Genomic DNA, 26,184 nt, shown 5'->3' with positions numbered 1-26,184 from the left:
CTCTATTGGGAACCAAGAGAGGCACCCTGGAAAGATGTGGAGGCACAGCGGAAAGAGAAACTTCTCCTTACTGTTCTGGGGCTGTTGTTTCTCAAATAAGTAGGAGGGAAACTTCCCAGTTCCAAGTTCAATGAGTTTCTGGTGGCATTTTATCTGGTCTCCATACTGAGGGCTTTGAAAAATGTTTGATAATGAGGGCTTTGGAAAGTGTCTTGTCAGAGGCTGCCCTCTCTCTTCTTACCCTATAGGCAGTTCACTGCCATTCAGAGACGACCACCTCCAGGCAAAACCAAGGTGGCAAAGTTTGTCTTTAACAATCCTTGCTTTCCACTTTGGACCCTTCTCTGGGCCAGTAATCCTCCTGCTGCCCCAGTTAAAATAATGGAATCAATTTAGCTACATTTATTTTGTTACTTACCTCACAGGTATTTATGTTTCAAAATAAAAGTTATATTAAAAGTGAAATTTCAAGTATCAGAGTGAAATTTTTGGATAGCTCATGTTTTTGGATAGCTAATTTTAGATTTCAGATAGTTAAACCTTAGACAAGTATAGTCAATGATATTTTAAAAATCCTAAAAGTTAATATACTAGAGGAATTACAGTTAAAATACACAAGCTTTCCTCCATTAATTCTCCTCAGATTTTTTTAGCAAACTGGTCCACATTGCTGTGATCTTTTATTAATTTCATGTGACACGTGTTTCTGAGTTTCTGAATACTTTCAGTACCGTGAGGCTAATATCAGATCACCTCAGAATCTCATTATCTTTTTGTTTGATGGTCATTTGGAAGGAGTGATGATATCCAAATGCCTTTTGTTTATATCTTCACCAAAAGAGAAACCTGCATGTTTTCACTTATCAATGACAAACCAAGACATGACACCCCCTGGACGATTGCCTCTGCAACTTCCAACACTAAGCACGATGAGAAAAATGAATCAATAAGAAAATGCTCCTTTTGCTTCTTTTCTTCCTCAGCTTGTTAAAAATAAGAAGCATAGAAATAGCTGAATACAAATTATACTTATCAGAATACATCACTGCCTGATATGGAAGAAGGTTCCTGTAGGCGTGTGGCTCCCCCCTAACATTCATCACATGCACCATGTGTCTCAAAGTTCACCATAATAAATCTTTTGGTTCTCAGATAGAATTACAGCCTCCAGCTGTTAAAAACCACTGCACACAGTACCAAATCCCAGAAAGGGATGACTCCCTATAGGTCCAGAGATTGTCTTTCCCTATGCCTGTAGGGGATAATCAATTAATTCTGGAATAGGACGTAACAGGATAATATAACCAGTTTTCTATTAAGTGAGCCAGTTATTTAACATCTTTGTGCTTTTTTTCTTCAGTTGTACACATGGTCTCATAATTCACCTATCCCACTGGGTCTTTGTTAGGATTAAATTAAATAATGTTTATAAAATGCCTGGCAAATAAAATATCACTTAATGAATGGCAGCCATTACTATTGTTCTGCCTGTATTTGAATTGGAGAATGACTTCACTCTTTGGGTAGAGGTTAGAGTTGGTTTGTAGTGGGTTAGAAAGAGAGAGGGTGGATTTCAGAAGAAATTCTGAGAATTATTATTGAATTAAGCTACATGGAAAGAAATCATAAAAAACAACAACAATAATAATGGATTGCTAACAAAAAATCTTAAGGGACTTTCAGTGAAACCTGTCAAAAATACCACCAAAGGAAACATGAGATATGCTCTAGGCTAGGCTGTACTTAATTTAAGCAACTGGCTTCTTGTGCAACTGGGAATAATGCACATACGTAAATTGCAAAATACATAAAAACAAGGTGTTTTGAAACACTTTACACCTCTGCCTCCTGACTTTATACTGGAAACTAAAGGTACAGGTAACACAGGTGTGCTTATGGTATTTCAGCCGTTTAATGAACGACTCTTTATGTTAAGTACCCTGGATTATCTAAGAAAGATTTCCTTTGTCATTAGACAATGATGGGAGAGCATTTCCTATATATTGATAGGTTGATGAATCAATACAAATATAAAGAGTGTCTCTGATGGATGAAACAAGTTTCTGAGCTGTGTTTCTCTCCACTTAATCTCTAATGTGGCACAACAATAGGTCTCTCCACCTGGACATCTCCCTGACATCTCTTTAATAACTCAAAAGACTCTCAAAATCAGTATGTTCAAAAATGATCTCATTATCTACCCCTCTCCCCACTCAGCCCCAACCTACTCCTCTTCCTGGATTCCTTGTCATATCCTCGTCATAGAGAAAGGCACTATCACCTACAGCCCGTTCAGTTTTGCAAGCCAGAAATTTAGGAGTCATTCTGGAGTCCCCCTCTTTTCCTTCCAAATCCAAACTCTCATCAAGGACTGTTGATTTTACTTGCTAAATTTCTCCCTCTGTCTATCTCTCTTTATCTTTCCTACCATCAGTCTAATTTAATCTTCCATCATCTCTCTCCTGGACTACTGTAATAGCCGCTTAACTGGTCTAACTCCATATGCCTCCCCTAAAATGGCTGCCACTCCCCCCAAACTATTCTCACATCATACCATTAATTAAATCATATTATCCCACCACTCCAAGCCCGTGCTTAAAACTCTTGGATGACTTCTGATGGCGTTAGGATGAAGAGGAAAAAAATGCCTTCACGTGACCTACAAAGCCCAGCCCCACCTCCTTCATGTTACTCTACTCTTTTTGTCTCTGCCCCAGCCACACTAGCCTTTGTGTGCTCTCTGTGCTTCCTCCTGCCACAAAGCAGCTCTGGCTCTTCCTGCTGCCTGAACCACTCTTGCCAACCCTTTTCACCTCGTTATCTGTTCAGATTTCAGTTCCACCATCACTTCCTTGTGGAAACCTTCCTTGATCTCCGGACCACATCAATTCCCTGTTATATACTTTCATAGCTCCTTGCAACTGTCCTTCATAGCACTAAATGAAGCTGTAATTTTATTTTGTCTACATGATTAATATTTTTCTTTCTTATTAATATATAAGTTCCAAGAGAGAAAGGATCACATGAATTTTTTGATACCAGTTAGCCCCAGTCCAAGCACGGAGTCTATGACCTAGCAACACTCAATAATAAATATTTATAGAATGAATAAAGAAACAATGCCAGGTAAGTTTTCCACATTGCTTTCAGTGAAGAGATTATACTGTTTTTGCTTTAAAAATCAAAAAAGCCTCAGCAGGCAATCTGCTATGTAAAATGCCCAGTTCGGTCCGTGAATATAAATATGAAAATGGTTAACTCAACCAAATGGAGGTAAGAATATGAGGTTTTGCAGAAAGTGAGTTTCTAACTTTTTTTTACCTTTAGTTTTAAAGAGTTCAGTTTTTCCTCCCTGAGGTGTTCTCTCAACATCTCCCGGTGGAGCCTCTCCTGCTCTCTCGCAAATTCGCCAAGAGTGTACTGGCGCACGCTGTTATGGCGGCTGGACATGCCCAGGGTGCTGCCCCCTTGACTGGGCACGCTCGTGAAGCCTTGCCTCCTGGTGAAGTAGTACACGGTGACACAACTAAAATGCACATTCTTTGTCCTCAGCCGCTTCTCCCTTTTGAGAATGGAGGAAGCTGAAAGAGAAAAAGATAATTCAGTTAACACCTAGGGCAGCAGTTTTCAGATGAGGTGAAGAATTAGAAAATGCCGCAGGATGATTTTGAATCTATGGTCAACCTTTCTGGCTGGGAGACGCTAAAAATGTTATATCCCAGAGTTGGTACAGATTTCTATTTCCTTTTTTAAATTTTCTTCTAGCTGTGGTGGAGTAGACTTTTAAGTCCTTCTATAATGGTAGTCTAAGCAAACTTTTAGGAAAATTGCCAATAGTCTGTGAATCACTGGCAGAATTTAATTTCTCATTTCCCCTAACCTCTTAAGTTTTGGTTTTATGATTTTCACATGAGTTGTATTATACTATAATCAGAAAAGACACATACTACAAACCCTCATACTTTGGATCTTATTTTGACATGGAAGGTGTGTGGCATGAAAAAAAATGTTTATTTTCGAATTTTAGAAAATTCCAAAAAGTAATAAAAATTCATGAGAAAGGCTCACTGGCACTATTTAGATATTTTTACAATCTAAATCTAACAAGATTTCACTTGCTAAAGCCCCACTAAATAGCATTACAAGCAGTGGAATTTTAATCCAAATTGAAAATGCCATGAGATATATCAGAAGCTTTATTACTAGTTATAGGGATATCAAGATGCAGAGAGCATCATGGAGAGTTGAGATACACACTGTAGTTGAGAGAAAAAGAGTCATACATTATAATCATGACCTTTCGGAGTTGGAAGACATGTTAGACATTATCCAGCCCAGTTCTTTTATTTTATAGTGAAATAACCCAGGCTTGCAGAATTTGAGTGATTTCTTTGAATGTAGCTAGTTAATGGCAAAGCTAAACTTACACCTAAAAACTCCCAATCTGGTGCCATATTATATGACACTTCTCCACTGGGGAAGGAAAGGTACACTGAATTGAAGAGAAAGATATAGAATCGTGCTGTTATGGTTGAATTGTGTTCCCCCCCCCCCCCAAATATGTTGAAGTCCTAACCCTCAATATCCCAAAATGTAACCTTATTAGGGAATAGGGTCTTTACAGAGGTAATCAAGTTAAAATGAGGTCATTAGAGAGGGCCTTAATCTGAATTGACTGGTGTTCTTATAAAAAGGGAGAATTTGGACACAGACATGCACAGAGAGATAACATGAAGAGACACAGGGAGAAGCCCATGAGAAGATGAAGGCAGAGACTGGGATTACGCTGCCACAAGCTAAGGAATGTCTAGGGCTACCAGAAGCTGAAAGATACAAGGAAAGATCCTTCCTCTACAGCTTACAGAGAGACCATGGCCTTGCCAACACCTTGATTTTGATCTTCTAGTTTCCAGAACTGTGAGACAAGAAATTTCTGTTGTTCTAAGCTGCTGAGTTGGTGGTACTTTGTACCAGCAGCCCTAGAAAACTAATACACATGTTCAAGTAGAAAAACAGACAGAAACAATGAACTGAGAAGAAATCTTTGTATGTCAATAAATAGTATAAGCTAACATTTATGGAGTGCTTCCCAAGTTCTGTACTATGCACAGAACTCTATATGAATTATCTCATTTTATCCTTACAGTTCCTTGGGTTGATATTACCCATGTCTCCATTTTGAGGAAACCAAGTCACCAAAGGTTAAATACTATGGCCAAGGTCATGCAACTAGTGGTGAAACTGGGATTCATTATTCCAGAGCCCAGCCTTTTAACCATCATGTCACAGTAGAGGGCTGAGGCTACTCTAAGGGAGTTGAACAAGCTGAGATTTGGTGTCATACTACCTTATGTAGCTATCAACTGCTGCTGGACTTCCGTTTCCAGTGATGAGCAACTCAGACAGAATGAACAGACTCAGAATATTATAGAGTAAGAGAAGTATGACATTTGGGCAAGAGTTTAGCTCTCTCAACTTTCTCTCCTCTCTACTGTTTTACTTCTCCAGAAGAGACTGCCAGAAAGCAAATGTTTTCAATCATGTACATAATTTTCCCATTTATTTATGCATATGTTCAAGGCAACATACTTGTACTCCTGGTAGCAGAGACGATTTTCAACTTTGATTTAAAAGCTCTGATCTGCTTCATAACTGTATGTTTAAATCATCTTAAAAGAGAGAAGAATTTCTCAAAATGCAAAAGATCACCATAGAAAGCAAAATTCAACAATCTGCTCAGTAATCTGCTACCCTATCTGACAACCTCATCCGTCACCACCTTACGGCAGGCTAGAGACTCTGGTTTTGGGTGATAACCTTCAACCTTTTCTACTCTTCATATCACAAAAATGATGCCCTTAAGACATTATCTTTCAAGGCCATACATTTATAGATAAGAAAAAAAGATTTTAATGTATTCATTTAAAATAATTATTATAAACACCTCTGATGATTTTTTACTTATTTTTTAGACAATTCATGGTACTTTAGACAAATTCCCTTTTTAAAAATTTATTTAGGGAGCCGGCCCGGTGGCGTAGTGGTTAAGTTCGCTCGCTCCGCTTCAGCGGCCCGGGGTTTACCGGTTCAGATCCCGGGCGCAGACAGACACACCACTCATCAAGCCATGCTGTGGAGGCATCCCATATACAAAAAATAGAGGAAGATGGGCACAGATGTTAGCCCAGGGCTAATCTTCTTCAGCAAAAAGAGGGAGATTGGCAATCGATGTTAGCTCATAGCCAACCTTCCTCACACACACACACACACACACACAAATTATTTAGACCCTGTACCTGTATTTTTAGGTTATAAAAAGAATTCTTCAACTTTCTGGATGAATCTATTGCACCACCATTTCCCAAAAAGCCAGATTACCCTTTCCCAAAGACAGAGTTTAGAAATGATTTTCTAAGGCTTTTAGGATGACAATAGTGGCAGAGAGCAGGGGCCCTTCACCTGGGATCTTGGCATAGCTAACATTGTCAAAGTATGCTAGCATTAGTGCTCCTTTCTATCCACTAGGGTTTATAATTCAAATGTGCTTATGATCGTTTTCACATTTGCATATTATAAATAGCACTGTAAAAACAGTGATCAAAAAGCTTATGGAACATATTTAAAAGGACAGCTTTGAAATACTACAAGGTCAGCCTTGGGGGGGGATATTTTAAGTGTGGCTTTCCTGAACTTCGGAGCCACCCACGTCTCTCTTCTGATGATTGAATTGGAGCACTAGAATGGACCTTTATGGGCTATCTCCTGCCTCCAGGCCCCAATTTGACTAACATCACAAAATGCAGTCATAAAAAAGGCGTCTGTGTTCTTCAAGCCTGGGAAAAACAGACTAAATTCAGTCAGCACGTCTGCCTTAGGGAATCTGAAACCTCCCTGCTATACCTACCCAGTAATTTGTGCCCTTTGCAGAATGATTGAACTCTACTTTGTGTCTCTACAGAGTTTAGTATTCACTTGACTACTTGTGAGGTCAAGAGCAAGAAAAGAGAGGGAGGAGAAGGTGGCTTTCATTACTGCTTTGAAAAATTATTAGTCTGTTTTCATACACAATACTAATTTTTTGGTGTCTTTCAGCTCCTTTTCTTTGATCTCATTCACAGTTACCACCCTGAAGCAGAAGTGTCTAAACATAACAATATTTTGTATACTGCCCAGGACATAGCTCTTGGGAACACCATTATGGTTAGCACATCAGAACATACTGGTGTTACTGTAAAATGATCACATATTAGGGAGATAATACTGACCTTTGTAAATTAAAGGAATAAACAGCACAGAGTGACTGATATTAACTATCTCCAGAAACTATCCAACTTAGAAAAATGCTTTAAAAAATGAATGGAGAAAAGAATTGGGAAATTGACTAATTCACATTGCTAGGGTAAGAATGTAAGTAGATAAGATAAAATAATCTTATCATAAATTATTTAAGATTTCATGAACAGAGTGGATTAAAAGTGGAAGCCAAAACTAAGAATTGGACAGTGTGTTTCTAGGACCATCCAGGTGAGCCAGTGCTCTGAGCGGACAAATATTCTGAGTATTCTCATCCCACAGAGAAGATGAGTATATCGAGGCATCAAAGTTCAATCACATTAGGCTCTAAGAAAATTCAACCGACTTTGCTCCAGTTCCACACTCCTAAGCCAACCTGTTCATACAGATTGGAATACACTTTCAAATCAACAAGACTATCTGGTTGACTTATCAACTTTATTTCTTGCTGAAAATAATCAAGTTTGCTTTCAGATGTATACTTCAGCCATTTGTGAATGTGGTTAGTAAGCGTATATCATTCTACCTGAGACTGCCTTCTCTGCATGCACAGAGACCATCACGTGTCCAGGCCTGTAAAATTGAAGACCGGATGCTGGACCATTGAGTCCACCATGGTGCAGCCACTTTGGAGCTAACGCTTGAGTAGTGAGCCAGTCGCCCTCTTAAGGTACACTTGTTCTTCTTAGTGTCAATGACTTTCAGCAAAGCCCTGCTATAGCTGGAAAGGCAGAAAGTAGTAAACAGAGCCATGTATTTTGGCACTAACTTAGGCACATGGTCCGGTCTGATGTTAAACAAGGGGTAAATCGTGGAAAATAGTAATTCTACCATTTGCGTCTGAAGTCAATAGTACACTTCTCTCTCCTATGCACTGTGTTCAAAAGGAAAATACCAGATGATTTATGTCTATATTTTGAGTTTATTTTTCATTTATTTGGGGGAAATTTAATAGAAGCAAAGTGAGATTGCTGAAATTAATTTGTTTATCTTGGTAAATCCTGGGCAATAAAAACTTGTGTTTTTAAATCATACAGACCAAATTAATCAGCGGCTCTAAAAGTGTGCAGGTTGTTTCTTACCTTTTGAAAAACAAATTAAGATCTAATCAGTTATGAAGTCATGAAGCCTAGCTTACAAACAGAAAATCCAGTTTCATAAGAAAATATTTTTGTATAGAAATTAGCATAACACCTTGGATATTACACCAATTTCCAATGGTTAAAGTTATTAAGATTAAAAAAATATCTCCTTAATCTTTATAAGCGACTTCTGCAAATTTCCTGTAATCATATTGTCACATCTTCTCCAGCTTAACATGATTGTCAAGTTTGGCCCCTCTTGATCAGGGAGTAGTTCCTTTGAAAATGAAGCCAAATTTGTTATCAAAAGCAATCCTTCCTGTTCTAACTGCCCATCTTACTCCTTTAAGTTACATCATTAAGTTTCCCTAATACACTTGCCCCAGTCATGTCTTTCATTGTTTTGCTCAAGTAAGGTATTTAGGACAACAAGAAATCATTCAAGCGGGAGAAACTCCAAAAGACTGATAATATGGAAATATCTTGGGGCATGGGTGAATGAGAGGCAAGACGAAAGTAAAGACTAATTGGGAATATTTTCTTTCCAACCATGAACAAAATCCAAATTACCTTAAGTATGTAATATAAAATGATCTATTACCTATGGCCAAATCAATGTTACATTATTTTATATTCAGTATGTTACTTTAAACTCAGTTATGAAGGGTAAAAAACACACAAAAACAAAAGAAAGAGACTCTCTCAAACACTGGACATCTTATAGGCAATACTGAGGTACACTCAATATTTTGGACTTGAAGTGCTTTGCATTTCCAAAAAGGTAATCAGAACTGAGACAGAGTCAGTAAATGTAAGAAAATGTCGGAATCTGCCAAATAGACAGCAAATCAGGGGCTTTTTTTTTTTCCTTTTACTCCTGCCCTTATTATTACGAAAGTGGCATTTAAAAACAAAAATCAAGGAAAGGCAGCTCCCACTTACAGTGGTGCTCATGATGTCAAGTCCAGGTTTGTATATGGTTCCCTATAGTGTGAATGACAGCTCTAAATGCTTTTAAAATTATAGCACATCTCTCTCGCCAGCCCCTAAATGCCACTCTTTCCCATCTCAAACCAACCAACCAACTTACATACCAGTAAAGCAGCAAATAGACTAGACCGTATAAAATATGATAAATGTACATAAGAACCAGTTATTCTGATTTCAGTCCTTCTGTAGAGGAGGAATAGGTTTATAATTCATAGACAAGATTAGGTAGTTTAACCATTTAGCCATAAGCATTTTCCATTCTAATATTAAGTTGAAAATGTTCACAGTGGATTGCCCTTGAGACTAATAATGTTTTTCGTGCATTGCAGCTTCTGAGTGAAATAATTCAAGATGAGACCCTTTGTTTAAATCACTACTTAACACAAGCAAAACAAAATAAAACAAACCCTCTCATATAAGACTATGTGAATAAGTATTCTATCAAGATATGTACAAATACTGCATATGCATTTAAGCAAAAAAATATTAGCAAGAATAGAAATAATATAAAAAGATGACCCTAGACACTGGATGACTAAAGCTTTGTTTTGGATCATGAACATGCATGTCACATCGTCATCCATTCAGTCTGTCGGCTACGTCTACACAGGCAAGCGAGAGATCTGCGTGGAGGGAAGTAGCTCTCTCCTGAGTCTCTCCTGACAGCTACAGCCCAGGCCGCTCAGCACACTGCAAGCTGAATTTGACATTATAGTGGTAATCATCTATTTGCAATTATCAGCTTGGAAAAAAAAATAAGGTTTATCACCGAAAATTTTGATGCAAATTCAGAAAGCTGCATATAAAAATTGTGTAAACTTTTGCCTTCCAGCTTTGATGTCATAAATAATTAAAATGATTAACTTACAAAGAGTGGTCATTTTTCAGAACTAGCTATTTTTCATCCACACACTTTATTAAAGATGCCCCCTGCACTTTCCCTCTAATTTTTGTGAGTAATCTAAAAAAAAAAAGGGAGGGGTTATTTTGTTCTCATACTTGTTAGGACAAGAGGAACAAATACCATATTTTAAAGTTATAAACTTGAAATTAAAGAATTGAAAGAGCAAAAATTTAAAAAAGAAATCATATTCTCTTTTGTATACAATCTCAATATATAATTGACTTAGCACTGACCCTCTCCTGCTTACAGTAAAATGATGCCCCACTGAAAATGTGATGTGACTGCAGAATGCCCCAGCCATCAACAGAAAATGCAATTAACATTGGGGATGGTGAATTGTTAAACTAAAACAAATTTAGATTAAACTATAGATTAAAATAGTACCACTAACTCAGAGATCTAATTTTCCTTTTTCATCAATTCATCCATCAAATTTATAGTTCCAGGCATCATGAATTTTGGCATTCCAATTCTATGTTTGACATGCAGTCTTCCTTCTGGTTCATTTTTGTTTTTATACGATACACCACTGAAATAAAGTTTATAAATTAAAATCCTAGAGCAAAATATTTGAAACACAATGTAATACTGAAGTGTTTTCCTAAATCTAGGCCTGCATTCTGCTCAGTTCTGCCCAAAGCAGGATTTTTTTCTTATTCCATATATTCAGCCAGCCATATGACATTATCACTGGTAAGAACAATTTTACAGAATTTTGATCAACATTATCAGCCCTTTTCTCTTTTCACACTACGTATATTTCTTTAGATAACATTAAAATTTTCCAGGGAATTTTTAAGATTTCTGTAGAGCCAATGTTAATATTTACATATAAAAACACACATTATTATTGAAGTATTTATTTGTTTTCTCATTTTTAAAGAATGCTTCTTTACTGTAAACATATCATATTACTAATGAATTAGGGAAAATATTATCCTATTCTGATACCTGGAAAATAATAAACCGGCAGATAATGTAATCAATTAAAATCTGAATTCTCATACTTGCTAAGATCCATGATACAGATTACATTAATGAGCATCTGCTTTTTTCTCTATTTTCAGAATTATGTTTATCTACCTCACAGGAATATTATCAGAAATAATTACCTTTGTAAAAAGCCTTAAGAATCACAGACGGAAAGCATTACATATGCAGAGTACTATCTTGGTGATGCTGTAAACCAAATAAAAACTTCTCCCTTTATTATCAGTAAGAAAATAAGTACCACCTACTTCCCAGCTTGTTTCCTTAATCTCTCATATGCGCAATTAAACGCTAAAACATCATGCTTGAGAAACACATTTCACTGCTACTAAAGTAACAGCTATTTCCAAAATATAAAAACCTATACTCTCATTTTATTAAAATCTCAACGTGGATACCACCTTAAGAACATACCATTTCTTACTGGGACAAAAGGTAGTCGGTACTAAACATAAATAATCGCAGTTCTGGCTGCAGTCCAAGGTGTATGCACTTTCCTCTGCTGTCTCAGCAATTCTCCTGATGTCAAAGACACATTAAAATAAATGGGAACCATATGGCTCCGCAGCAGAATACCAGCGCTCTTACAACCGAGAGGGCAATGCAATTCATTACCACCATCAGAGAAATATTTTGGGGACATGGAGTATCTCGATGCAAAATAAAGCTGCATGAGGCAGGCCATTTGATTAAAATTCTCACACAATGACAGAAGGAGACATTTGCTGTTCTTCGGCTCTACTAGCCTATTTTGCTGCTTTTTACACTTTCTCAATACCGCCATGAGCCTCTCCTGTTAGAAGGATTAAACAGCACTTCCCACCTGCTCAATGACTTTCCCACACGGTATTTCATCTGTCCAACAATATAGTCCCATCAAGCCTAATATATCATGATAATCTAGGTCAGAACATCACTGAACCACAACAACAAAATACAAAATCCTCAACAACAACAAGGGAGATGAAACTCTTCTAAGATCAAGTCATTTTGGAGAGCAACACCGGGTCAAAGACTATATACTTGAACTTTGCCAGGAAGGATGAAATCTGGAAGAATGAGTTTTTTTTTTTTAACCTTAAGCCTAAAAAGGCTTTACTATATTGGTTCCAAATAAAAATCCAAATCACTGAAAAACATAAAAGGAAGAAATTCATCAATGTTGTATTACTGGCTCCATATGTCAGAAATTCTAAATATAAAAAAAGATCCAGGGCTGCAGAGTTGGGATTAAAACAGAGGTTGGGAAGGCAGCTGGGAGAGAGGCAGCTGGGGTTGAAGGAGGTATCTTCTGTTTCCTGGCTGTCAGTGACTGATTTGGGAGGGTTGTAAACATCAAAAACAAAAAGAAAAGCTTTTAACTATGGTTTTTCTATAAACATACATATTTTTTGGTTGAGCATATGCTTCAAGTTTTCATAATCCCCTCATTGTCTGTTTTAACACTTTTTAAAGCTATGAATAAAGGAATTGCTTAAGCACGTCTGGCATAGAATTATCATCCAATATCGGCTAGAAAAATAAAATTGAGACTCAGTTCAAATGTCAACTCTAGGAAGCCTTTCATAGAACCCCTAGGATGAGGTGAGGTGCTCTTTCTGCACATTTCCAGATCATCCCTGCCACGGTAGTGATAATACGAGTGTGTCTCTCTCTTGCACTCTTGGTTAAGACCCAGGGGGCCAAGATTGCCTCTTACTCCCTGGGGAACCATCAGTACACAGCACACTGTTGGGCACCTAGGACTTACTGATAAGTGTTTGCTTACCTAAATTAGATGAATGAATAACCAAATTATGGGCTAAATAAATATTTACATTTCCTAAATATATTTTCCTTAATTTTAAATATAAGGTGACATTTGACAGTTTTCTTCTGAAGCCTCATGGTCAACATGTCTTCCTTCCTCACTTATTTTTAGTCACTTTATTTTCCCAAGACACTTTTCAATAAAAAAAATGATGTGTTGAAGAGAGGACACATCGCCCTCATGGCTTGAGGGTACACATAACTTGTGTATTAGAAACGATTTGAAATATGCTATATTTTACATATCAGAAGATCTAACAAACAAATCAACTCTGGCACCATAATAAACCTCTAAACAATCCCTTAATAATGAGCCTGTAAACCCAACTCTAAAAAGCAAGTAGCTGTATGGGGAAGAGTTACCTGAATATTATAAAATGATTTTGAAAGAGAAATCCTGCTGGTAAAATATCACTAATTGGCACCAACCTCCAGCAAAAAAATGACTGAAATTCCTGCCTGTAGCAGTCTATTAGTGATAGATCTAAAAAATGACTTTATCTCTTAGGATTTAAATTGTCATCTTTGCCTTAGAGCAGAGACTGTCCTGTAAAAATAAAATCATATTGCTCAAGATTTGTTAATTTCCTATAAAATTTTATAATATACAGGCATGTTCTAAGACAGGTAATTTTTCTCTTTTTGGTGGTAGTGGTGATGAGACATAAGTAAAATGCCTAGTTGATGATATCCTGAGACGAGGAGCAGAAATAACCAAAGAAGATTTTAAATTTTTATTCAAATATAAAAGCAAGACAACTGAAACAATATGGACCGGAATATAAGTCGAATGAGGGCTGAGATTTGTCATGTCTGGGACTGATCTTACCCTAAAGCTAAAAAGTTATCCTATTAATGTTTCGCAGATGGGGGCAAAAGATATGAGACTCCTGGGTCAGAAACAAACTACTTTATTATTCATAGCACAGTAAGCAGCACGAGCATCATGTTTTTTGCTGGTACTCCTTGTCTCCCAGATTCTACAGGGGCAATGTGGAGGGGCCAAATAAATGCTACACACGCAGTAGGTTTGCACTGCATGAAAGGCACAATAAGCTTAAGAACCCACTACTTTTTATCAAACAATAAGCAAGCCTGCTCTTTGTCCCAGAAGGAGACATTACCTCATCTCTCAAGGTTGCTTGCTACAAATACAACACTGAGAAATGGCCCAGGTAAAGAGGCGTCAGGGCAGTGCACTCTTGTCGTCCTCAGAAAGACATGTAGGAATGCAAAAACCCATGGAGGAGTATCTCCCAACAGAATTTTTATTTATTTTGTGCATTGGTATATCCCAAGCATCTGGAATAGTATTTAGCATATAGTAGATATCCAATAAATAGTTGTTTAATGAATGAGTGGGATTTACTGATAGGTTTCTACTCTAATTAAACTCTGTAATTCTTGTAGAATGATCATTTCACGGGCATGTATAACTCTCACTTAGTATGTGAAAGCAAAATTCAAAACACATAAAGAAACAATTTTTCCCTGCAAAGAGTCTATGAAATAAAGAGTTTCTTAGAGGATGTTTAACAAGGTATTTTTATTCCTGTGAGGTATAGCATTTTTCCTCTAGGTCTCTTCAGAGCTTACATATATTTCCCTTTGCAAGCATCTTGCCAAAGGAGACAATCAGTCCAAAGATCTTTGGAATTATTTTGGCGGCTCCCAGGAGTAGTATCAACTACAGATTTGCTATCACATCTATGGGGCACATAGGGGAATATCACATATATTCCAATATAGAGAGACCAATTCACTCACCAAAAGGTCTCTTAGAATATATACATATATATATATATGCTTAGGTACCTCCTGAATGCATAGAAATAGTCCCAAAGGATCTATGTTTGCCCTTTTCTATGCGACTCTTATGACATATGGGTTATTTGTTACAAGAAATATTTTTCTGAAGCCAAATATAACCCCAGGTTTGGACTGCATAAGAGAGAAAGGTATAAAGTGGTTTCTTTTCCTCCTACATTTTAGAAGTTTATATTCTTTGGGATGGAAAACAATGAGCAGAATAATGAGTAAACTGCATTTTATAAAAGCAGGATTCAACCTCTTCTATCTTTAAAAAGCACAACTTGTCAAGGATTTCTGTTTCTTTCATCATCTGGAGCAAACTCAAATTCCGAACCTTGGTTCTCAGCTTCTCCATTAACCAGTTCCTCTGACCTCCCTCTCGTGTACATGCAGTCTTCAATGTCTCTACGTCCCATTTTTAAGTGACTTACATGAGCAAAATATTCATCTCTGACCCCTGCCAGAGACCAATTCACTCACTGAAAGGGCTCTTAGACTTGAGAGTTGGAAAAAGGAAATAAGTGAAAAGCAGAATCAATTTAAGGTAGACCCTGTCTTGGCCCCCAGCTCCTGGCCTTTGAGGAAGGATTCAGTAGGGATAACACAGGATGTTTTTCCAGTATGTGAATAATCTTGGGAGAATTAAGGGCTGAATATCGTTCCCAGATGGTATTGGATATAACTACCTTCCTTCAATAGAAGAAAATACCCCTTTTTCTTTAGTAAGTTCTTGGAATTCAGAACGACTGGAGGACGCCACAGGTAGCTTTGAGCAAAGAAGTCTTTGGGGAGGAGATTCCTGGGTGCAACAATCCAGGGTGCCCCAGGCCAGCTCAGGGGTACTGGGGAAAGACTAACAAGGACTTGGTGAACTGTTGCTGTGGCCTAGTTTAAAACTGCATGCAATCTATTACTACAGCAATACATTTCTATAATTTATACATAAAATAAGGATATTGGTATGCATGACAATTTTAACGATAGGGGTGTTGTAATCACAAAAGTTGGGAAACTTACTAGTAACACAGGAGGTGAAACTGCGTAAAAGACAAATTTGGGTAATTTTAAAGTGTTGGTCTCTATTAGCGAAGTTCTACTGGGTATCTAGGACCTTTCTTCGTGCTTTATAGGTATTAATTCACTGAATCTTCATATCAATACGATCACAGTTTGAGTAGGTAGAACTGTATCAATTTTATAAATGAAACTAAGGTCCAGAGAGGTGAGGTAACTTACTTACCAAAACCTCACAGCTTGTAGCAGAGCAGCATGATCTGAATGCAGTCAGTGTCAATTCATAGCTCAAGCTGTTAATCTTGACAATATACTGCCTGCCTTTCTTAGTTCTGGAATGGAATAAGGCTCTTTCTTCTTCCTTCTTCTATTCCATGAACACCTGCTCCCAGGACTCAGACAAAATCTAGAATCATGGCAACAATAATCTAGCTACATTATTAAGAAAGCGGGAAGAGAGAAAGCAAGTTGCCTGTGTCTTAGAAGCAGTTAGAAGCAGCATAAGTAGTAAACTATTGCAAGCCACCACTGGTGGCCTGGAGCTATAAATCCTAAAGACATAGAATTTGAAGTCAGACACACCAGTAGGTTCATCGCCACCTTAGATCTGTTACTTAATCCTTGTTTCCTTATCTGGAATCTCCTGGGGCTGTTCTGATGAAGCAGAGGTTATAAACATGAACTCTGGAGCCAAAGCACTTAGTTCAAATCCTGAGTCTGCCATTTACTTGCTGTATGACCTTGGACAAGTTACTTACTCTCTCTATGCCTCATGTACAAAATGGTCTTAATAGTAATACCTACTGCATAGCGTTGTTACAAGAATTAAATAAACTAATGTTTGTAAAGCATTAAACAATGCTTGGTGCACAGTAAGTACTATGTAACTGTTTGTTAAATAAAAATAAAGAAATCAATAAACCATATAATTTGAATTCACATAAATCATTTATATAAAGCAGTAGAGTGTATGAAATAGAGCGATCAATATGTGTTAACTGTTTATTGGCAGAGACTAGTCCCACATGACAAGGGTTTTACACTGAAAATGCTTTATTCTGTACTTTAAATGAACCATATTGTGGACTTTAAGTACTTTTTTTTGTTCTTGCATTCATTTTTCGTACATTTTGGGCATTAAGTATCTGACATATATATCTGACAGATACTGACATCTATATATCGGGAATTATGCAAAGTCCTAGAGTTATAAGAGACAAAATGTACCCCTAAGAGACATTTAGTCTAAGGAAGATATTTTAATCTTAATTTTGTGGAGGAGAAAATGGAGGTTCAGAGAAGTTCTCACCCAAGATCGGAAACTGGTAAGTGAGACTCATATTCAACCCTGTCTGGCTTCATGCCGGTGCCCTTTGCATTTCCCTGTCTGCTGTTTCTCCTCAGGCGTCAGCATTCTGGCTTTGCCATTCTCAGTTTTGTTCTTTATTTGCCGTGAGTATGGCAACTCCTGTCTATATGTCAAAATTAGAGGATTTAAAGGACATTTTTCTTTTTACTTGTTCCCTTGGAAATGAATTGATTTATATTTATCCATCCATTCATTCACTTCTTTATTCACCCATGTTTATCACCTTTTACCTGTGGCCAGATCACTGATATGAAGATACAGTCAATCCTCATTTTCATGGATTCGTATTTGTGAATTTGCCCACTCACTAAAACCTACTCATACCCCCAAAATCAATACTCACAGCACTTTCACGGTCATTCACGGTCATGCCTAAGGCGGTGAGAAATTCGAGTTGCCTCAATCCCATCTGAGGCCCAACAAGGTGACTGCCTGCCTTCCTGTCTTAGCTCTCCCAGTGTAAACAAGCATCCTTTACATGGTATGTTTAGTGCCACATTATTCACACTTTTGTGCTTTTTGTTGATCATTTTGCTGTTTAAAGCAGCCCGAAAGTGTAGTGCTGAAGTGCTGTCTAGTGTTGTGAAGTGCAAGAAGGCTGTGACGTGCCTTATGGAGAAAATACGTGTTAGGTAAGCTTCATTTGGACATGAATCACAGTGCTTTTGGCCATGAGTTTAATGTTAATCAATCAACAATATATATTAATTAAAGTGTCTTTAAACAGAAACACACTAAAGAAGGTGTGTATTGATGGGTGGATGAAAACGTTATGACCAGAGGCTCCCAGAAACTTAACCTTGTGTTTCTCCTAGGAGCAGTGGTTCAGTATTTGCTAATTTAGTGTTTGCTGCAACTTTATAGAACATAACTACCATGAATAATGAGAATCAGCTGGACTTCTCTGTTCATGGGCCATTTTTCTAACAATTGATTGAAGAGCAAAGTTCATAAATAAAAAAGGTGACAAAAATGATATTCAAATGTTTAACATCTATAAAAAGTGTTCAACCTCACTAATAATCAAATAAAAAAAATCAAAACAATAATAAATTACAATTTTCTCCCATCTAATCAGTAAATAATACAAAATTATAATAACCTTAAGCTGTGGCACTGGTACAAAGAGAGGAGTATTTTTCTATACTACTGCACTTGGTATATAAATTATTACATTTTCTGAAAGCAATTTCTCAATGTATACCAAGAACCTTAGAAAATTTTCATGTTTTTTGAATAAAAATAATTTTGAATCTAGGAATCGACCTTAAGGACATAATCTGAAATTTAGAAAATTATTTATATCCAAACATGTTCCTTATTAAGTTATGCATAATAATGACAAATTGAAAACCACAATTGCTCAACAACTGTAGAAATGGTTGTAAAATGAGGCTCTATGTATATGGAGAGATGTTATTGTAGCCAATAAAATTAATAAGATTTTGCAGATGTTTTAACAATACTAGAAAATGTCTAATATAGTGTTTAGTGAAAAAAAACTGCAGATTAGAAAAAAATGTTTAACAATGCATAGCAACTATATAATAATACACAAAAGAAATACTGAGATGATACATCACAATGCTAATATTGGTTGTCTTGGGGTGATAGGATTATAGTTTTTTAAAAAAATCCGTTTCTTTACACTTTTTTAAACTTTTCGACTTTTATACAATGAACATCGCAAAAAGCAGAAAACTCACAAAGACTATAAATTCTCTATTTTGCACTTTAAGAAACACTTTTATAGTTTTCTGAACATAAGACAATAAAATTGTTTAATATAATCATGAAGTGGCATTACTATAAATGAGTCATCCTATACTCTAGCACTTATGACCATATGTTTCACATTTTCAGAATTCCATTAAGCATAAGCACAAGTACTTATTCATAGAATTCCATAAAGCATGTTTAAGAGCATAAAACACTCCATAATGGTTATGAATGTGTCATTCCTTGCCTGTCCCATCACGACCAGCTGTAACTACTAATCCCACCTAATTCCAAGCCAATGAGAATGAGCCTGGAAATATATTAATAGCTCCATCTCCATTAGCATGCCAGGTATACAATTAGTCTGTTCTTCCTCTCAGGGCATACCTGCATCCACTGGATTGTAGTGTTTCTGCCAAATCTCTCTCTAATGACCCAGACAGTTCAATGCAGCCTCATTCTTGGTTCTGGATTCGCATTCCATTTCTCTGTTAGAACTCAAGCTTTCCTCATGAGAGCCTTTGTCTTGTTTAGCTCTTTTCTCCTACTCAGGACTTGGTCTTGTTCCTTTAATTCCAAGCTATTTTATGAGTTCTTGCCATAACCTTATTGAATTAACCTAGAATCACAGCTCTGTGACCTGCTTCTTTCCTTGATCCAGCAATACTTTCTGCCATACTTGTTCCCACCATATCAGACATTTTAACTAAAAATAAAACATAAACAAACAAAAAACTGGCCTAGATCAGAACTGAGTATGCCATGATACTGCAGTATTGTGAAGAAGACTGCTAGTTTTCTTACATGGGGTCAACCCTACTGCCCAGTGACTGTTCTTAGTCCCAATCCACCAGTCATAAACCAAATCTCTGTGTGCTCTGCTCCAGCACTGGTAGAAACCAAAAGAATTTTTAGCTATTGAGCCAACTAATGCTTAATACACTAATTATTTAAAAAATATTAAAAGTGTAGCAGCATTAGCATGATGGAATAGAGTCTAAGTGTTGCTAGAATTTAAATATGCATGTGACTTACATATACAAATATCATATTTGTATGTTTTTATAGTAATACACCCATTTATGACAAGTATATCTGCTTGATTTGCTAATTTGGTTCTAGTGAAGCCAATGTCATACATGGTAACAGTGATCACCTGTCCTGTCTTGCACACTAGTGCTGTTACTTATGCGAACTAAATGGTAGAGAGAGATCTGAATAACACAAATACATCAACATTACTGAGAAAGCATCTCAAGACACGTCTTATTGGTGGGGTTAGAGCAGTTATCTTCCTACACAGATCTCTAAAAACACACAGATCGTCTTCCTATGCTATTCACTCCTTCAGAGAATTCCTCACCTACACACTCCTAATTTATCCACTCATTCATGCATCCAATTATGCATGCATGCATTCATATTTATTCATCACTAAATAAATACATATTGGGCACCTATAACCCAGGCAATTTCTAAGCGGCTTCTGCATAAATTGCCAATCTGCTTACGTATGAGTTTGTCACTGGCCACAGCTGATAAGAACAAGGAAATTCATTTGACTTAAGGGAAGACACTATTTCTCTTAATGCTGATAGGAATACTATTAAAACAGTGTTGTGTTTACATAGATTCAGGAAACTCGGTTACAACAATAAACAGGTTTCTTTACCCTTGGGTCTTCTACTCTCCATGCTGTGTTTGGATATACGAGTTTGGGAGCAGAAGCTGGAAGGAATTAAAGGGCTTTGCATAATGGAAGAAGGTGACTTACAGCTCTCAGAGGAGCAATTCAGGAAGAAAAAAGAGAATGGGCACGGAGTGAGGAAGAGTAGAGCCAGGGAGATGGAGGAAGTTTGCATGTTTTGTTGCGCAATGACAACCTATGACTCTGAGACAGATTTTCAATTTTACAGAATCGTGTAAGGCTGGTCTGCAATCTGGTGAGCTGCACTGAATCATGACCACAACAGCTAGATACCCACTGTCATCTAGCAAAATCTAGATGACTAGTCTTACCATTAGGTAAGATACTATGAATAGACAAGACAATATTGTCTCACCTGTAAATAATATAATAAACAAGATTGGGGATTCAAAATAGGTATTTGTCCTGTGTGTGAACATTCTATGGAATTCAGGCCATGTTCCTACCTGAGCACAACTTACCTGTTCTCTCTCGCTTGCTCTCTTTCTTTCTGCCTCACCAAGTGCCAACCTCCCTATTAAAGCAGCTGATTACCCCAGAGAGTGAAGTCTCAGATATGCCTCTGAGAACGAGGATAAGAGTTTCTGAAGACTTGGGAATTTAAAGTTTTCACTCAAAATTCCTCTTTTCCTGGGAGGAAAACAGAGGCAGGCTTTTGTCAACCAAGATTAATCAAATTGTCCCATGTGGCTTTGGGGTACATTTTTGATAGACATGGAGAGAAAAGAATAAGCGTTTCTCCAGGTTCTGCCCACGCATCTCCACTGTGATCACAGTAAGCTTTTCAAACCGAAAGGAAGAGGATGACCTCACAGGCACCCCAGGGCCCCAGCCTGGCCCTGCTTTGGCAGCTCTCCCACTCATCAGAAATGCTGCCACAGGGCTTCTCAGTGTGTACAGTAATTCACAGGGGGAGAGCAATCAGCTCGCTCTGCTGAGAACACAAGACAGGAGCTCTGGGCGGCTCCTCTCCCGGCTCCAGCTCAAGCGCTGGCACGGGTCTCCTCAGGACTGCACTGGCTGAATCCAACAGCCTGCTGGGCCTGGAACACATGGGGACTGTAAGCATTCCAGGCACACCAAGATGAAAAACACATGGCATCTTCCTGGATGAGATTGCAACATAGTAAAGAACACAGAAGCACATGAAACAGCAAGGCAACTCTACCAGTATTAGAGTGGCTTTCCCCCACAGGTTGTATTAGCGTACTTTCCATACCCTAGAGTGCAACTGTTGTCACCTAACAGGTGACAGGGTCTCTTCACAATGCTGTGAGCAAGGAGCATCTTCACTGGTCTTTATACTCTCAGCACCTAGCACAAGCCTTGCGCACTTCTTCCTGTAATCCAGGTGTCAACTCCGAGGGAAGGCCTTCTCTAACCTCCCAGTCTAGAAGAGCCACCCATCCGTCCTTCTCCAGTTCCTTCTCCTTCTTTATTTTTTGTCAGAGTCTATAGTACTGCCTGATGTTATGTATTTGTTTGTTACCCATCTTGACCATCAGAATATAAGCTTCATAAGAACAGGGCCTCTGTCAGTCTTGTTCACCTCTATATCCTCAGTGCCTAGAAAATTGCAGAATAGGTACTGAATCCACATTTTACAAATAATACTTTACAGCAAATAAATATTCGTAGAATGAATGAACTGCTTTAATACTGTAGGCAGATGTAGGCAGTGCTATGAAAACTCAATAAAGAAATTAATCCTGGGTACTAAGGATCAGGGTGGCTTTGTGGAGCAGGGCTTTGCAAGTGTGGGCAGAATTTCAATAGTTCTGAAAAGTAACCCCAAGGTTGTAAGGGGCAGAACACATTCAGGGAGCCAAGAATAGCGGGTGGTTGCAGAGGAAGTTCTGTTTATACTTCAGTTACTAAGTGAAATTTAACAGGTATTTATTGAGCACCTACTCTGTGTCAGGCGCTATTCTCAGCACTGAGGAAACGAACAAAGGAGTAAGACACAAGACCTAGAGTTCAACATGAGCTAGGAGAATAGGCTAGCTTGGTTTTAAGCTTAAATCTAGTGATCAGGAGACTACATTTCATTCTGTACTCAGTGGGGAGTCTTGGAAAGCTTGTGAGCTGCAGGATCGAAGTTAGTGTGTGGAAAACAAAGAAAGGTATTAGAGTGGTGAATAAAGCAAGACTAAAGAAGCTGCAATTCTCAGAAGAGATCGCTTTCATTTTGTAATTAAAAAGTATCTAAATATTTTCCATGTAGTTTCATAAGAAATCCTAGAAAAATAACAAGATTAAAATATTACTGATACCAGAATTTGAGGCTTTCATGATAGGCCGTTAAAGATAGAGACTCAAAACCTGCTGACTCCAGGAGGTTAATGTTCCATATTCCAGTATACTTACAGGTGATTTAAGTGATGGAAAGAAACAGTAAAAGACAGTCCTGGCTGCCTTCCTTTTAACAATGTTGTTGCATCATCAGCCCTTTGGAGTCGGGCATCCCTAGGTTTCAATCACTTGAAATGGTGTTATCAGGTAGCGATCGGGCTGAATGCATTAAGAGACATTAAACAAGCTTAACCACACAATCAGTGTCTGGTTCACTCACGTGGTCCTTCTAAGTCTAAAGTGACAGGAACATCTGCATCAAGTACGACATGAAAAAATGTTCACATATTACAGAATATATCAAAAAAGGGAGGAAACTAACATTTTTCATGTCTACCACAGTGCTAAGTGTTTTCCAGGTTTTATCTCATTAATTCTTGGCACAGCCCTACAAATGAGATAAAGGGTTTCTATTTTGCGGATAGGAAATGGAAATTGACAGCTGGTAAGTTGCTTAGTCCACGTTGTTCAACTGAACTTGCGAGTGCAAAGTTCTGATGAAAACAGTAGCAAGATAAAGATGTGGATGAATCATGGGGTATGCTATAATTATACTTATTAGAAATATCCTATAAAGAAATATTCATTTAATCCAAGTTTTTTTATGAATCAAAATGAGGTATTCTGATGGTGAATTTATTAGAACATAAATAATTTATATTTGTTGATTTCTAGATTTAGATTTTATAAATATAAATGTAAGGCTCTAAATTTCATTGCAGGGAGAGACTTGTTAACGAAGAGAGAGAGAACAACATTTGGTTTCTCTTATTTCACTTTTTTTTCCTTGATCAGATGACAGATTTGTGACATTGATAAGAAAATAAAAAGAACATTTTCTCATTAAATTCAGAATTAATACCTAGGCTGTACTCTAAGCGCTCATAAAATGCTTAATGGTTTTCTATTATCGTTAGTGTGACGATGGCCATATTTCATTATCATTTCTAGGCCTGGCCACGCAGCACAGAAATTGTAAAACTACTACAAGCAAGTCTTCAGTCGATGCTTTAAATGCTAATAGTATTTGAACTTATCCCTTTGAAACAGCTTCATACATATTTTATTGCAGGGGTCATATTTTTTCTGTAAAGGGCCAGATAGTAAACATTTTGGTTTTGTGGGTCATTTGATCTCTTGCAACTATTCACTTCTGCCATTACAGTGCAAAAGCAGCCACCGACAACATGCAATATGTGAATGAAGGAGAGCGGTTGTGTTCCAATAAAACTTTACTTATAAAAATTGATGACAGGATGGGTTTGGCCTGCAATGGCTGTAGTTTTGCTGAACTCTGATTTATAAAATAGATTATTGCTATAAAAATATCATTTAAACACAATGACATATTCTGACTGTCTAATTACTGATTTGTGTACCTTATCTATTTCCATCTCTGCCTCTTCTGCTAGATGGAGGTCTTTTGGGGCATGAAGCATCTTGCTTTTCCTTAATATTCTTAATACATTAAGGGCAGGATAGCTGGGCAGTTGCCAAGTGCTCCTATAGGGGCATCCATAATGGGTTACAGAATATCAGCAGAATAAATAAAAGAAATGTGCTAGTAAAACTGGATTTCCACAGGAGACTGGCAACTTGTCAATTGGTCTTGTTCCTATCAAAGTAAAGAGCTCCCACGAGTGAGAATATACAAAACCTTCCCTGGCACCACTCATCTCTGTTGAGGATACTTGTGGTGTGCACACCACTCCGTTCCTTGCACTGATAGGCAGAACCGCATCCCTGCACATACACTGCCACCAGCCCAAGTCTGTTGCCTGAAGTCGCAGTCTCCGGGAGCTGAAATTCTGAAAGTGCATGATGCATGGCATAACTGCTGTTTACCAGGAACATGTGATTTATTTTATCATTTAAATTTAAAACCCTCTTACGTGCCTCCTCAGAAGTTATCTGGTTCAGAAAATTGCAATAGCAAGGCAATTATGATTAAGTTATAATGTTACATAATGTTTAGTGCAGGTAATAAATCTCTCATTGTGAACATAATGAAAAAGGTATACAAATAATTGAAAACCCTGGCCCTAATAAGAAAATGTGGAACAAATAATTAGCCTCCCTGAGGGCATTCACATGTCCCTGTATGTCCCTGGGTAGGCTTTTAATAAATGTTTGTTGAATGAATGAGGGCAATAGGTCTTTGCTCCACCAGCTCTGAAGATTTGAAGAGTTGACTCTGAACATGTTGAATATAAGCAATTTTATGATATGAGAAATAAAAGAATTTCTGATAAAATTCCCACTAGAGGATAGCTGTACAAGGTCAATGTTTCCTAAAATGGTGTTGAAATTCATGACGAGTGAGAGATAGATCCATGTACAGAGGATGAAATATCTACTTTGTCTTCTACCTGGTACCTGGGACAGAAAGAGAGGCAGTGCGAGAGTAGTTTGGGAGAGCATCCTGGACACGAGGCTGAAGAAGTTGGTCCAGCTGAAAAGACAAAGCCCCATCACAGGCTCTCAACGTGTACCCAAAATGCGTCCACCACCCACTGCAGTTAATGCCCTGGAGTGGGGGGGACACAAATAGGAAAAAATATGATGAATTTCAAAGTGAGTATCAAGGAGAAGGCATTATAAATGGGTAAAGTGGGAAAGGCACTAAAGCAGGGCGAATAAACAACTGGAAAAAAGGGAGTCAGATGAAGCTGCAGAAGAAATAAAAATTGCAATTCTAAATGCTGTCTTTGTAGAAAACAAAAAGACCAATTCAAAATACATATGCATGATTAGGATTAATACATTGTTCACTAAGAACACTAGAGTTTAATTTTTCAGGCAGAAAAGGAGACAAAAAGGAGCTTTTTTATTCCTTCAAAAATCAAAGAACACGCACTCTTCCAGGATGGTTCACCCCAGGTCCTGTATTAGTTTACCTACAGATACGATGATTAAGCTTTCACAGAGTCTGTCGAGTCTTTGAAAGAAAGCTTGTTTTAAACAATCAAATCCATCTGACGAAAAAAGAAAAAGCTGCAATCTTTCTTTGAAGTAGTTGAGATGGGAACCACAGGAAATCAGCTTGGAGCCCTCTAGATGAGAGAAGGAACTGCTTGCTGAATGCAGCAGGCAGGGCATCCAGGAATAAAAGAGGGAATCCATGAAAGGTAGAGTGAAAATT

At 37.6% G+C, this 26,184-nt stretch overlaps 1 protein-coding gene across 2 annotated transcripts in view; it reads right to left on the bottom strand.

The window, feature by feature from the left end:
* Positions 1-26,184, bottom strand: part of CSRNP3 (cysteine and serine rich nuclear protein 3) — a 182,405-nt gene that overhangs the window by 19,266 nt on the left and 136,955 nt on the right. For both annotated transcript variants that reach the window (XM_058549164.1, XM_058549165.1), the window contains one exon: positions 3,322-3,581. In XM_058549164.1, coding sequence (XP_058405147.1) covers positions 3,322-3,581 — 260 coding nt within the window. The remainder of the gene's footprint in view (positions 1-3,321; positions 3,582-26,184) is intronic.

The sequence above is a fragment of the Diceros bicornis genome, chromosome 10, assembly GCF_020826845.1.
Source record: "Diceros bicornis minor isolate mBicDic1 chromosome 10, mDicBic1.mat.cur, whole genome shotgun sequence".
Lineage (NCBI taxonomy): Eukaryota > Metazoa > Chordata > Mammalia > Perissodactyla > Rhinocerotidae > Diceros > Diceros bicornis.
The sequence above is the reverse complement of the archived record's forward strand: the minus strand, read 5'-3'. Positions and strand labels throughout refer to the sequence as shown.